At 42.3% G+C, this 16,059-nt stretch overlaps 1 protein-coding gene across 3 annotated transcripts in view; it reads left to right on the forward strand.

Moving 5' to 3' along the window:
- The window catches only part of TPR (translocated promoter region, nuclear basket protein), a 120,478-nt gene that overhangs the window by 43,803 nt on the left and 60,616 nt on the right, over positions 1-16,059 (forward strand). For all 3 annotated transcript variants that reach the window (XM_081325900.1, XM_081325902.1, XM_081325901.1), the window contains exons 19-27: positions 516-650; positions 950-1,090; positions 2,139-2,307; positions 3,332-3,498; positions 7,603-7,755; positions 10,553-10,669; positions 11,346-11,549; positions 11,672-11,856; positions 13,047-13,194. In XM_081325900.1, coding sequence (XP_081182026.1) covers positions 516-650; positions 950-1,090; positions 2,139-2,307; positions 3,332-3,498; positions 7,603-7,755; positions 10,553-10,669; positions 11,346-11,549; positions 11,672-11,856; positions 13,047-13,194 — 1,419 coding nt within the window. The remainder of the gene's footprint in view (positions 1-515; positions 651-949; positions 1,091-2,138; positions 2,308-3,331; positions 3,499-7,602; positions 7,756-10,552; positions 10,670-11,345; positions 11,550-11,671; positions 11,857-13,046; positions 13,195-16,059) is intronic.

Consider the following 16,059-nt stretch of genomic DNA (forward strand, 5'->3'; position numbering starts at 1 on the left):
TAAGAGTAAACAATATATATTCTTAAAAGTAAGAGTAATACATAAGCCAAATTTGAATTTGGAAGGAACGTGAAATAAATATACAAGCATAATAAAATAGGCTTATCATTACCTTTCATTAAGCTGACATTCTTTGGAATATTGGCTTGTTTGTACAGTGTGCTAATACATGCTGATTTGTTCTTACTTGGCTCTTTCTAAAGCTTCTGTAAGTGATTTTTTGGGAGAAAGCAAGATAGATTCCTTTAAAAATATCAGAGACCAATAACTAAGTGGAAGGCATATAATAACTTAATGTGATGCCATATCCTTTCTAGAATCACATTTCTCTGTTATCTTCTACAGAATTGCTTATATCTTCCTACCATTATAACCCCAAAATTAGAAAAAATAAAGGAACAGAACTAATTGATTGATCCACTTTAACTTGATGTATTCAGATGTTGGAACAGTGAATTTGGATTTAAAATACTATGTGGATTGAATTAATGTAAGGTGAAATATCTCTTTCTAAGGTGAGAGCAGAGAATTTGAAAAAAGAAAAGGATATTTTAAAAATGGCTGAAATTCGTTTGACTCAGCAAAAAGAATCTTTAATAGCAGAACATAGAGGACAAAATCTGCTCCTTACTAATCTGCAATCTATTCAGGTATGTTCAGTTGTATTGTATTATTTTTTTCTCTCTATTCTCCTCAAAAATGTTTCTCAACCTTGGTGACTTTCAAGACACTGGGAGTTCATATCCCAGAACTCTGGGCGGTGGAATCCACATATCTTAAAATTGATGTGATAGAGGAAACACTGTAAAGATATGGACCAAAAATCCCCTGAAAAGCATCATTAAGTTCTACATGCTACTGATATGCAATGCTGTTATTGATTATGTTTGGTAAATATGAGCAAGATTTGGCAGAAATACTACATATTAAAATGTATTTTACTTACCAGGTAATTTTGGAAAAGGGAGAGACAGAAACTCGACAGAGGCTCAATAATCAAATTGAGAAGTTGGAAAGAGAAATAGCCCAGCTGAAGAAAAAACTGGAAAATGAGGTGGAGCAAAGACACACACTTTCCAAAAATCAGGATGTAAGTATTAGAAACTGAAGAAATTAGATGTTCATATGACTTTCTGAGCATTTTTAATAGGAAGCCATCTAGTCATTTATAGTTCAAGATACTATAAATTCCTTATTTGGAAGTTTATTTAAGTTCTGGATGACTGGTTTGGTTTCTTAAGAGTATACAGAATAGTAAAACAAAATGTGAAAGATTCCTTATAGCTATTTTGATTTTATTCAACAAATAGAATATATTTTTTTTAAAAAATAATTAAATGAATTTATTTTAATGCAGACTTAAGTGAACACATTTAAAACATCTTTCCATCACAACGCTGATGTAGGAACCTCTTGCTGAGAGGATGAGGAGGAGAACGTCTGTTTATGGAATAGAAAAGATTAAAATAACTATTTGCATTTGGAATTATCCCACTTTTGTGGGGATGGAGGTGTATTAGTGGATCTCTGACATGACAGTTCTGGCACAGGTAGTAGATATTTTGATCATCCCTGCCAGCAGTAGGATTTTTCCCCTGCTTCCACTTCTGTTCTATTTGTCATCTGGCATCATAGGTAAGACAGGATCACGCCAAGACACATTATGTACACTGTACTTGTGATGTTGTCTATTGTGATTATCTTGTAAAAGGATTCATTGTATCTAAAGGGATGCTGTAGAATCCTGTTTTTCTCCTGCCTTTCAATTCCCTTTCCTTAAGAGGGCCAAGGATTTACAACAGCATTCTGTAGCCAAGGTTTTATGCCAGTGGGAGACAAGATAATATTCTCTAGATGTTTTGAATTCTAAGTCTTGTAGTGCTTTTATATCAGTGGACGGATGCAGGTTTTGTACCACTCAAGTTATCACATGGGCAGAAAGAATTTCAATTCTTTTATATTTTGGAGTAAGGAGTTTTTAATATTTAGTAATGAAATGGTGATAAGTTTAAACGTTCTGTTTTGAGAGAAAAAGCCAGAACAATCTTGATATTTAGGTAAAGAGTGTGCTTTCAGCTATTTTGTCAGAAAATGAAGTGTGGTGCTTTGAAGTAAAGTACTGTAATGTTCCTTCTCAGATTCACCTCTTGGATGCTAAAAGACAGTGTGAAACTGAAGTGAATCTTCATGCTAACACCAAAGAACTGCTGAAGAATGCTCAAAAGGAGATAGCAGCGTTAAAGCAGCAGCTCCACAATATGGAAGCTCAAATTGCTTCTCAGTCATTGCAGAGAGCTGCTGGCCAAGGTAAGGGGGGAAAAGAGTATGTTGCCAGCAACAAACAGTACCCAATGCAAATACATGGGGAGAAGAACCTTAGCCGGATGAGAAGAATTCAGTGTGCCAGAAATATTTTGAAGAAGCTAAATATAAGGCTTGCATGATGCTGTTTTGTGAGGGATTTTTAATAAATCTTCTAAATGGTGCAATTCAGATTTAATTTGTTTTAATGTTGGCCCCAAATGACAATTGGTGAAGTGTAAAGTCCTAAGCCAAGTGTGTGCAAGCCATTCAAAGATAAGGAAAAATATACAGATATTCTTCACTTAACAATAGTAATTAGGACCAGAATTCTAGCGATGGCAATTGCAGTTCTTGTGCAATTTGCTCATTAAGCAAATTGACATGGTTTGTAAAGTGGTCCCCATTTGCAGCTACCTGCCAGCTTCCGCGTTAACTTTCCTTATAAGAAGCTGGCAAAAAAGGTTGCAAATGGCAATCACAGAACACTGCAAAGTAATTGTGAGCTGGGCCCCCAGTGCCTGAATTGTGATCATGTGACCATGGGGACACTGTGACTGACATTTACCGGTCATAAGTCCCCCTCATTCAGCACTGTCAAAAATTTGGTTAAGTAGGGACCCCCTGTATACTGTTTTGTGGAGGCTGAAGATATTGCAGTAGGCAGAGCATTGTTGGACAGGCAAAGCTATAGCCTGTGCAGTGGTAGATTGACATTGCCATTTTTCCTGGTTTGCGGGGAGGGGGGAGTATCTTGGTTTATAAACTGCAAATCAGTTTCTGGCTTTGTATGATGAGTGAAATGGCTACAACTGATTTTATCTGTTTGCCAGCTTTAAAAGCACTTAAATTTCAAAACTTCCTTTGTTGATAGTAAGTCATTCTTCTTTTATGTTAAAAAACCCTGTAAATAAATATTGAAAGTTATGAATCAATTGAGAAAAGATTATTTTGTACTCAAAATGTACTACAGATATGCTATAAATTCAGTTAATAAATCCTTATTTTATAATTGCTTCTAAATTTTTAGGCCAATCTAGTGTTGGAGAGGATGAGGATGATCTTGTAAATCGATTGAGGCAATCTGATGACCAAATTAATGATTTGAAGGAGAGGCTAAAGACTGCCACAAGTAATGTGGAGCAGTACCGTACGATGGTTGTGAGCCTTGAAGAATCCCTTAACAAAGAAAAGCAGGTAAACTATTTTTAATATTATCCACTAAATATAATTCAGCTATGGAACTATTTTCATGATGAAATTCCACATGAAAATCTTTTCATTGGGACCTGTAACAAGACAAAAGTATTCCATTTAAGGTTCAAAAGACCACTTGGCACTTCAGTCTTGCTCCTAATTAACTACAATTATTTTTTGTCCCCTACATCTGATCCTAGACAAATTTGGGAATAAATGGCTGTGACCAGGGTTGGTTCAGTCTTTATTAAGTTATTCCGATATTCTTTTAAGGAGAAGTATTTCTGAACAGTTTCAGAATGTTGTAGCCAGATTGCCATCTAATGAAAGGTTTCTTGGTCATATCATCTATATTTTGTTTCAGTGATACTGAATGCCAGTTTGCTTTCAGATGAAATTCAGAATGTTAGTCTTTGTTCTTTGCAAGCTTTAAGCTAGAACTAGCCAGGCCTTGGTGGACCAGGATGTTTACTTAGTTTGGCAGGAGGAAGATGGATAGGGTTTCTTTATTTAACGGATTAAGCCTACTTTAGTCTTGAACACATGTATTTTATCACCTCAAAATATCAAGTAACAGTTATTCATTAGTCAGAAAGGCTTTTGAAAATACAAAGCAAGCACTTGGGGAAGCTGGGTTTGCCCATCTGTACTGTAAAAAATTGATATATCAAGAACACTTGTTTTTTCATACATCAAGACACTTTTTTCACCCACTTAACCCTTTGTCCTTTCCTATTTCATTTGAAAACATAACAAATGGTAAAGAAAGACAGTCAGTTTGACTTTCGAGTGTGTTTCCAAAATGATCTGTATTTCTCTTGCTAAAGCAAAATACTTCCACTTTTTAAGGGTCTGGGTTAAATTAATTGTCCTGTAAACTGACTTAACTTCATTGGATGTAATCCCTTGTAAGATATATATGCTCTCTGAATGCCTGCTGTAGAATATGCATTGACTAAGAAAAAATAAAAGATACAAGCTTTCATAAGGTGTGACTGACTTCATCAGATGCTGTAATATGCCTAACCTTTATATTTCTCTTTCCATTTTTCGTTGATTGAGTCAGATGAATCAGTTGAAACAATATATTTTCAAAATGGGATAAGTGGTAATGCTGTGAGGGCATTGCCTACTTCTGGTATACCTCTCTCCAAGCTGCACAGCAACGGTTCTACCCAAGCTACCTGGCGCCATCTCAGGATTGGCGATCGAATTTCCAAAACTTATGGTACTGGGAGACTTTAATCTACCTTCCCTGGGCAGTGCATCAGAAGTGGCCCGAGAGTTCATGGCCTCCATGACGGCCATGGACCTGACTCAAATTACTCAGGACCCAACTCACGAGGGAGGAAACATGCCTGATCTTATTTTTGTCTCTGGGCAATGGCTAAATGGACTGGGTGGGGTTACTCCAATATCACAACCCCTTTCATGGACAGACCATTACCTCCTGTGGTTGGGCCTCCGTCACGTCACCCCCCGCTGTCAGGAGGCGGAACCGACCAGGTGGTTCCGCCCCAGGCGCCTGATGGACCCAGATAAATTCCAGATGGCGCTTGGACCGATTCCCACCTCCCTCTCCCACAACCCGGTCGAGTCCTTAGTTAATGCCTGGCAACAGGCTGCTTCGGAGGCTCTCGACCGCGTTGTCCCTTTGCGGCCTCTGACCCGGCGCAAGTCCCGACTCGCTCCTTGGTTCTCCAAGGACCTGCGGGAGATGAAACGCCAGAGAAGGGGCCTAGAGAGCATTTGGAGAACCAGTCGGTCTGAGTCTGACCGAACACAGTTAAGATCCTTTTCTAGATCTTATCTTGTGGCAATAAGGGTGGCAAAGCGCGCCTACTTCACCACCCTCATTGCGTCCGCAGATAACCGCCCGGCCGCCCTATTTAGAGTGGTCCGCTCCCTTTTAAGTCAAGAGACAGGAGAGGACCCCCTACATGGGCGGGCTGAGGAATTTTGTAAATATCTGGTGGACAAAATTGCTCAGATTCGGGCTGGTCTGGACTCTGACTGGGCAGTATCTAACGAGAGGAAAACGAAGTTGGCCGAGTACATTTGGGAAGAGTTCGATCCTGTGACTCCGGATGAAGTGGACAAGATCATGGGGAAACTAAGTGCCGCCACATGTTTGTTGGACCCGTGTCCCTCCTGGCTAGTCTATGCATCTCGGGAGGTTACACGAGGCTGGCTCCTAGCAGTTATCAATGCCTCACTGAGTGAGGGGTACTTCCCTGCCGCCTTGAAAGAGGCGGTGGTAAGGCCCCTCCTCAAGAAACCGGCATTGGACCCAACTGTTTTAAACAACTTCCGTCCTGTCTCCAACCTTCGCTTCCTTGCGAAGGTCGTTGAGAGCGTGGTGGCACGACAGCTCCCTTTGAACCTGGAGGAAGCTGAATATCTAGATCCGTACCAATCGGGTTTCAGACCCGGGCACAGCACGGAGACGGCATTGGTCGCACTGGTGAATGATCTCTGGCGGGCCCGAGATAGAGGTTATTCCTCTGTCCTGGTCCTATTAGATCTATCAGTGGCTTTTGATACCATCGACCATGGTATCTTACTGCGTCGTCTTGAGGGGCTGGGAGTGGGAGGCACCGTTCTGCAGTGGTTCTCCTCCTACCTCTCGGACCGTTCGCAGACGGTGTTGGCAGGAGGGCAGAGTTCAAGCGCTAGGCCTCTTAGTTGTGGAGTGCCTCAGGGTTCGGTGCTCTCGCCCCTCCTGTTCAACATCTATATGAAGCCGCTGGGAGAGATCATCCATAGCTTCGGGGTGAAATATCATCAATAAGCTGATGATACCCAGCTTTTCATCTCCACCCCGAACCAACCCAGTGATGCCCTCGATGTGATGTCCCGTTGCCTGGAAGCGGTACAGATTTGGATGGGAGAAAACAGGCTTCGACTCAACCCGGCCAAAGACTGAGTGGCTGTACATACCGTCATCTCGTTTAGTCCAAGAGGTTCCATCTCTGACTATAGGAGGAGAGATGTTACCTCCCCTTGATAGAGCACGCAATCTGGGCGTCCTCCTAGATTCACGACTCAGTTTTGAAGATCATATTGGAGTCGTGGCTAGGGGGGCATTTGCACAGATTCGTCTTATATACCAATTGCGCCCCTTTATGGACCAAGATGCCCTACGTACAGTCACCCACGTACTCGTTACCTCCCGTATTGATTACTGTAATGCTCTCTACATAGGGCTGCCCTTGAAGACCACCCGGAGGCTTCAGCTGGTGCAGAATGCAGCTGCACGGGTTGTGATGGGAGCACCCCGATACTCCCATATTACACCCCTCCTGCGTGAGCTGCATTGGCTACCAGTTGCCCTCCGGGTGAGATTTAAGGTGCTGGTACTTACCTTTAAAGCCCTACATGGCTTAGGTCCGGGATACTTGCAGGACCATCTGCTGCCGGGAACAAATTCCCATCGTCCAGTACGCTCACACAGAGAAGGCCTCCTCAGGGTACCGTCAGCTAGGCAATGTCGGCTGGCGACCCCCAGGGGGAGGGCCTTCTCTGTGGGAGCGCCAGCCCTATGGAATCAGCTCCCCCCTGAGCTTCGGATGGCCCAAAACCTCCAATCCTTTCGCCGCGGCCTCAAAACACTCCTGTTCCACCAGGCTGACCTGGACTGACAGGCATTTTAATTAATTTATATTTAGAATTTTTAATTTATTTTTTAATTCTTTAATTTTAATTTATTGCACAGATGATTTCAATTTTATTTTTATCTTGATTTCTGTACTTATTATATGTTTTGTTGTTAGCCGCCCTGAGTCCTTCGGGAGATAGGGCGGGATATAAATCCCATCAATAAATAAATAAATAAATTGCCTTTCTCCAAATGTTTTATTTATATAGGTATTTTGCTTGTCTTTGGAACTTTAAAGCATGCTATTATTCCATTCATGTTTTTCAGACATGTTTTATACTTGAAAAATATCGAGCTATGAGTAGACTAGCTGTTAAGTCAATTTGGACTACAGAATTGTCTTAAGATACATAAATTACACTTCCCATGCTGAAGAAACAAGCAATACAATTGCAATGATGCATGCCTCTTAATATACTCTTATCTTGATTTCATTTGCTGTGTAGGTGACTGAAGAGGTCCGGGCCACTGTTGAGGCTCGCTTGAAAGAGTCCTCAGAGTATCATTCCCAGCTAGAGAAGAAACTAATGGAGGCTGAGAAAGAAAAACAGGAGCTTCAAGATGAAAAACGTAAAGCCATAGAAAACATGGAACAACAGGTATAACAAAATGATTATTTTCCGCCTCAGATTTTCTTATTATTGTCCGTAACTAGAAAAGAAAAGTAGCACAGGGACAACATATAAGATCTTAAGTGTGCCTGTTTTGGATTATCATTTTTTTTCTTGTTGAAACATTTTTGTTTCAACAAAGTTTGCCACATAGCTCAAAGACTGTGATCATGTTCATGTTATTTTAGATGCTGAGAAGTTGCTCTGCTTTTATTTGTCATCCTGTACATATTGTATTACGTTCTTACAAAGAATTGCAGAAGAACTGAAAATTAAGCACTTTGTTGCTTGTCTAGCACAATTAAGATAAAACTTGAAATAATTTTCAAATTTTTAACAATATCAAACATTCTTCCAAAACATTTTCTTTAGAAATCATGTTACAAAATGCAACTGATTCTCTTCTTTGGTGGAAAACACTAATCCTGGGAAGTTTTCTGTCAGAAGAATGAGGGAAGTAAAATTTGGCCATGTTACTATTGCTGCAATTTCAGCTGGAAGATTTTGGAAGTTATGGAAATTTAGAGTGGGAAGAATGATTTAATACAGAATTGTTTCCCACACTGTTCCATCAGCATCCATCAGCATCAGCTGAATGCGGTTATTTGAATATAAATAGGTTATTTGAATATAAATTGGAATCAAAATTCCTGAATATAGGAATTGTAGACATGGAATTGCAGGGTTAAAATACTGGATCCATACATTTGCATCATCTGATATGATTCATTCATATTATGTTCTCTTTCTGAAATTTTCTCTGTCCACCACTATCTTTGTTTCTCTTGCTAGAATCAGTATCTTTGTATCTCTATTTCTATCTTTGGGGGTCAAAGACTTTGCTTCTGGATTTTTGAGTATGTCTGGGATTGTATATAGCTGGTTAAGGGTTAAGTAGCTTGGTAAAACCTATATGCAGGTCAAGAAGCAACAGTGAGAACTGGACACGGAACCACTGATTGGTTCAAAATTGGGAAAGGAGTCCAGCAAGGCTGTATACAGTTGCCCTGCCTATTTAACTTATATGCAGAGCACATCATGAGAAAGGCAGGGCTAGATGAATCAAAAGTTGGAATTAAGATTGTTGGGAGAAATATGAACAACCTAAGATATGCAGATGATACCACACTAATGGCAGAAAGTGAAAAAGAACTAAAGAGCCTCTTGTTGCGGGTGAAGAAGGAGAGTGCAAAAGTTGGGTTGAAACTAAACATTAAGAAAACCAAGATCATGGCATCCGGCCCTCTCAATTCCTGGCAAATAGATGGGGAAGAAATGGAGGTAGTGACAGTTTTTATTTTCCTGGGCTCCAAGATCATCGCAGATGGGGACTGCAGCCAAGAAATTAACAGACGATTGCTCTTGGGGAGGAAAGCTAGGGCAAATCTAGACAGCACACGAAAAAGCAGAGACATCACCCTGTCAACAAAAGTGCATATAGTCAAGGCCATGATTTTCCCAGTTGCAATGTATGGCAGTGAAAGTTGGACCATAAGAAAGTCTGAGTGCCAAAGAATTGAGGCCTTTGAACTATGGTGCTGGAGAAGACTCTTGGAAGTCCCTTGGACTGCAAGGCGTTCAAACCGGTCAGTCCTAGAGGAGATCAACCCTGACTGCTCTTTAGAAGGCCAGATCCTGAAGTTGAAACTCAGATACTTTGGCCACCTAATGAGAAGGAAGGATTCACTGGAGAAGAGCCTAATACTGGGAAAGATTGAGGGCAATAGAAGAAAGGGACAACAGAGAATGAGGTGGCTGGATGGAGTCACTGAAGCAGATTTGAACTGAGATCATTCTGTCATTTGGGGGATTGTATCCCAATATTGTTTTTTCTACTCTTTTATTGACTATGAAGGCTACTCCATTTCTTCTGAGGGATTCTTCACCGCAGTAGTATACCTGATGGTCATCTGAATTAAATTCATTCATTCCTGTCCATTTTAGTTCGCTGATTCCTAAGATGTTGATGTTCAGTCTTGTCATCTCTTGTTTGACCATGTCCAGCTTGATTCATGCATCTTACATTCCTTTCACCACCAGATGCATCCACAGCTGAGCGTCCTTTTGGCTTTGGCCCAGTCACTTCATTCTTTCTGGCGCTACTAGTACTAGCCCTCTGTTCTTCCCCAATAGCATATTGGATGCCTTCCGACCTGAGTGGCTCATCTTCCAGCATCATATCTTTTTGCCTTTTGGTACTGTCCATGGGGTTTTCATGGCAAAGATTGGGTTGCCATTTCCTTCTCCAGTGGATCACGTTTTGTCAGAACTCTCTGCTATGACCTGTCCGTTTTGGGTGGCCCTGCACAGCATAGCTCATAGCTTCATTGGATTACACAAACCCCTTCGCCATGACAAGGCAGTAATCCATGAAGGGGTTCTTAGAGTTATTACACTTATATATTGAAGTCTTTTTCCTCATATGAACCATCCCAACACTTACATTTTTCATATCCTGAAACAGAAAAGAACAAAGGACAGAAATAATATTCTGTAAAAAACCATATCCGTCTTAAACTAGAATACATTTATAATCAATGTTTCATTTTCTAAGCATATTCAAGTCTTCAAAATCCATTATATTTAAGCATTTAGTACATTTCCCTCGTAAATCATCCCAAACATTTTTATATTTCTCATATCATAGGCAAAAAATACTGTATTGCTTAAGGAGCCAGGACATTTTTATCATTGTTATTTTCAAACCTAGGTCTATACTATTTTTTTTAGATAACCATTTTTTTTAAAAAAAAGAAAAAATTGATCCTTCATGCTTTATTTGCAGCTTTCCGAGTTAAAGAAAAACCTCTCCAATATGAAGTCTGAACTTCAGGAAGCTCTCCAGAGAGCAAACACAGCCCTCAGCAATGAACAACAAGCTAAACGGGACTGCCAAGAGCAAGTATGGTTCTAAAATGTTGGCAGATGTTTGCAGTTGAATTAAGTATTGGTTAAATTGGGTAGATTGATTAGATCGCTTTTGCATGTCAGTAGTAAGTGTATATCAATTATGAAGAAGGCATTCTAACATTTATTTGTTTTTCCCCATTTCACAGAAGATGTTTCAAAATTAAATGCTCTGTTATTGTTGCTGTTCTGTGATTTGGAAAGATTTTTTTTTCTTGAGAGTCTAAAAGAGATTTACTACATCATCTTTTATTACTACTCACAGATCCCTAATAAATCAACGGGGCTTTTTTGGCCACCCATTGTTTTCATACACATAATTCAACGGTGATATGATATGCATGGGGTGCACATAGAACGTTGGACTGCAACTTGTACATTAAGTTTCTGGGAGTATCCACCTATATATTATTTCTGTTTTGGTATTATTCTCTGCATACTTTGCTTGAATAATATTGAACCCCATTATTTTCTCCTAATGCAACATTTATGTCAAAAATTTTAGGGGAACATTCATGGTGAACTTGGTGTGATTCATGGTGATTTTGTTTTCTGCATAGATATATTTGTATTTAGCAAGTATAAAGCTCTTATTTAGGAAGCAACCATATGCAAAATAAATCATTGAATTTGTTACAAACTGAAGCAATGATAATTCTGGCTTCTTATAGGCAAAGATAGCTGCTGAAGCTCAAAGTAAATATGAACGGGAGCTGATGCTTCATTCTTCTGATGTTGAAGCTTTACAAGCTGCCAAGGAGCAAGTTGCAAAGAATTCCACAATAAAGCAGCATTTAGAGGAAGCAGCCCAAAAAGCAGAATCCACCTTGCGAGAGAGCAGAGCTTCATGGGAAGAGCGAGAAAGAGCATTAAAGGTGAAGGGTGTTTTATTTTCCTGATTCTAATAATCTGTGACAGGTTTTATGACTGTGCCTAGTCTTTGAATTCAGGTTTTATTTGTTTCACTGGGATGATCAGTGTTGATCTTCTCTCCTAGGATGAAGCTTCTAAGCTTGCATCTCGCTGTGAAGACTTAGAGAAACAAAGCCAGCTGTTGCATGAACAGCTGGAAACTCTGAGCAACAAGATGATGACTTCAATGAAGGAAGGTGTGCCAGGAGCCCTGAATGTGTCTCTCAGTGAAGAAGGAAAATCACAAGAGCAAATGGTAGAAATTCTCAGGTATTTTTGTGTTCAATATGTTGATCTAATACAGATTTGATTAATGCTTACATGGTGCCACATGCATACCAAACACACATTTTGCAGCTCACTTTGTATGCAGTATGTGAGACGTTGAACGTGAAAATATATTAGGAGCAGTGCAACTATTAGAAGGCCCATGCTAGTAAACAAATAGCACCATGATTGTCTGCACCTTCTTTGTCTTGAATTTTTACCCTATATGTTCTCTGTGATCTACTGTGTGATAATAGAACAGAACAATAGAGTTGGAATGGTCCTTGAAGGTCTTCTAGTCCATCCCCTTGCTCAGGCAGGAACTCTATACCATTTGAGACAAATGACTGTCCAGTCACTTCTTAAAAACTTCCAGTGTTGAAGCATTCACTACATCTGGAGGCAAGTTGTTCCACTGTTTAATTGTTCTGTCAGGAAATTTCTTCTTAGTCCTAGGTTGCTTCTCTCCTTGATTAGTTTCCATCCATTGCTTCTTGTCCTGCCTTCAGATACTTTGGAGAGTAGCTTGATTCCCGCTTCTATGTGGCAGCCCTTGAAATATTGGAAGACTGCTATCATGTCACCCCTCGTCCTTCTCTTCATTAAAGTAGACATAACCAATTCCAGCAACCATTCTTCATATGTTTTAATCTCCAGTCCCCTGACCATCTTTGTTGCTGTTCTCTCCACTTTCTCCAGAGTCTCAACATCTTTTTTACATTGTGGTGGCCAAAACTGGATGCAGTATTCCAAGGGTGGCCTTACCAAGGCATTATAAAGTGGTATTAACACTTCACATGTTCCTGATTCTATCCCTCTGTTAATGCATCCTAGAACTGTGTTGGCTTTTTTGGCAGCTGCTGATCATAGGGAACTATGTTTGAGAAATGAATCCAAATTGCCACTCAAAATCTAGTTTATATCTTATTTGAGGTTTTACTGTCTCATGTACATATACCCACTGATGCAAGCTGCCCAGGACAGTCTTCATTCCAAAATAATGATGCCATATTCAGATCTAGAGTGCAATGGTGCCAAAACTAAATCCCAGGCTTCTAGAGGACTACATTTAAATTTCAATGTTTTTATTTTCAATTGAATATCAGTGTTTTTAGGTTTGTGGACCAGAAAAACCATCAAGACTTATTTTGGACAACTATAAATTTAACTAGGATTTTTTTTTCCTATGTCAGGTTTATTCGCAGAGAAAAGGAAATTGCAGAAACTCGATTTGAGGTGGCACAAGTAGAAAGCTTACGCTACCGTCAGCAGGTAGAACATTTAGAAAGAGAGCTGCATGAGCTGCAGCAAAGTCTGAATGCAGAGAGGGAGAAAGTACAAGTATGTATCCACACATTCCTTCTTATCTTTTTTTATGATTGTTCTGAGCCAACCAACAAACATTATAACTTTTTGCAAGACCCCAGTTTTCAAGAAATATTGCTTTAATAAAATCTAGACTAGGGGTCTTCAAACTTGGATCTTTTATGACTTGTGGACTTCAACTCCCAGAATTCCTCAGCCAGGCATGCTGGCTGAGGAATTCTGGGAGTTGAAGTCCACAAGTCATAAAAGGGCCAAGTTTGAAGACCCCTGATCCAGACAATACCACTGACTTTGTTTAAGGGGATTCTCAGTTATCTGAGTCATGGTTGTCCCAAAGGTGCTTTTTCTCAAGAGGCAACTGGACTTTCTTGTTTTTCATTTTTCATTTCATTTTATTATATTTATATACCGCCCTTCTCCCGAAGGACTCAGGGTGGTGAACAGGGCACATATAAAAAATACAAAATACAAAAATTAAAAAAGAATTAAATAGTAGCCCAGCTAAAACAACCAATAACAATATAAAAATCCCCATTAAAACCCCAACATATCCCCCATCAGGCCAGGCCGGCTTGTTCAAATAGATGGGTCTTCAGACCGCGTCGGAAGGAGCGAAGGTCAGGTGCCATCCGGAGCTCGACCGGCAGCTGATTCCATAAAGCCGGAGCGCCCACAGAGAAGGCCCTCCCCCTGGGGGCTACCAGCCGACACTCTCTGACCGGAGGCACCCTGAGGAGGCCCTCTCTGTGGGAACGCACAGGGCGGAGGGAAGTTGACGCTGGCAGCAGGTGGTCCCCGAGGTACTCCGGACCCATGCCATGTAGGGCCTTAAAGACCATTACCAGAACCTTGAATCTCACCCGGAAGACAACTGGTAACCAATGCAGCTCGCGGAGCAAAGGTGTAACATGGGAGTACCGGGAGACTCCCAAGACAACTCTCGCGGCTGCATTCTGTACCAGCTGGAGCCTCCGAGTGGTCTTCAAGGGAAGCCCCATGTAGAAAGCATTGCAGTAATCCAGACGAGCGGTCACGAGCGCATGAGTGACCGTACACAGGGCATCCCGGTCTAGATAGGGCCGCAACTGGCGCACCAGGCGAACCTGGGCGAAAGCCCCCCTAGTCACAGCTACTATATGATCTTCCAGAGTAAGCCACGAATCTAGGAGGACTCCCAAGTTGCGACTCCCTATCTACGGGGGGTAAAAGCTCACCCCCCATAGAGAGAGGTGGAATATTCTGAATATCCCGGGATGCCGGAATGCACAGCCACTCAGTCTTGTCAGGGTTGAGCTGAAGTCATCCAGACTCGAACCGCCTCCAGGCAACGGGACATCACGTCGAGGGCATCACTGGGGTGGTTTGGGGTCGAAATGAAAAGCTGGGTATCATCAGCGTACTGATGATACCCAACTCCAAAACCACGAATGATCTCACCCAGCGGTTTCATGTAGATGCTGAACAGGAGAGGCGAGAGGACCGACCCCTGAGGAACTCCACAAACGAGAGACCTTGGGGTCGACCTCTGCCCTCCTGCCAACACCGACTGCGAACGTCCCAGGAGATAGGAGGAGAACCACCGAAGAACTGTGCCTCCCACTCCCAATCCCCTGAGACGCCGCAGCAGGATACCATGGTCGATGGTATCGAAAGCCGCCGAGAGGTCTAATAGGACTAGGACAGAGGAATATCCCCTGTCCCGGGCCCTCCAGAGATCATTCACCAGAGCGACCAATGCCGTCTCCATGCTGTACCCAGGCCTGAAACCCGATTGGTACGGGTCTAGATAATCCGCTTCATCCAGGACCAGAGGGAGCTGATGCGCCACCACACTCTCAACAACCTTCGCAAGAAAGCGAAGGTTGGAGACCGGATGAAAGTTATTTAATACAGCTGGGTCCAAGGCAGGCTTCTTGAGGAGAGGTCTCACCACCGCCTCCTTCAAGATGGCGGGGAAAATACCCTCACTCAAAGAAGCAGATATAACCGCCTGGAACCAGCCTCGTGTCCCCTCCCGAGCTGCATAAACCAGCCAGGAAGGGCACGGGTCCAATAAACATGTGGTGGAGCTCAACCTCCCCATAATCCTGTCCACTTCCTCAGGGGTCACAGAATCAAACTCCTCCCAGATAGCATCGACAAGACTGCCTGTGTCCTGATCGTCAGACTCTGCCCATTTGGAGTCCAGACCGGTCCGAATCCGAGCGATTTTATCCAACAGATGTTGACTAAACTCCTCGGCACGACCCTGCAAGGGTTTCTCCCTCACCTCCTGATTAAGGAGGGAGCGGGTCACCCTAAACAGGGCGGCCGGGCGATTATCTGCGGACGCGATGAGGGTGGAAAAGTAATTAGACCTCGCCGCCCTCATCGCTGCGAGATAAGACCTAATATATGTTCTTAGTCGTAACCGGTCGGATTCGGATCAGCTGGACCTCCAACAGCTCTCTAGGCCCCGTCTCCGACGCTTCATCTCCCGGAGCTCCGCGGAGAACCATGGAGCTCACTGGGATCTGCACCGGGTCAGGGGCTGCAGGGGTACAACTTGGTCAAGTGCCTCCGTGGCCGCCCTTTCCCAGGCTTCCACTAAGGCAACGGAGGCAGGTGGGGACCCCAGCGCTGCCTGGAACTTATCAGGATCCATTAAGCGCCTGGGGCGGTACCATCTAGTTGGCTCCGTACACCCACGGCGGGCGGTGGCAAAACGGAAGACCAGCCACAGGAGGTGATGATCGGTCCATGACAGGGGCATAACAGTTGGAGAGCCCCCACCAAGATCATCAAACCACCGTCCAGATAAGAAAACCAAGTCAAGGGTGTGGCCTCCCTCATGAGTCGGTCCAAGAATTACTTGTGTCAGGTCCATGGCCGTCATGGAAG

Source organism: Vipera berus, assembly GCF_964194415.1.
Source record: "Vipera berus genome assembly, chromosome: 3".
NCBI lineage: Eukaryota > Metazoa > Chordata > Lepidosauria > Squamata > Viperidae > Vipera > Vipera berus.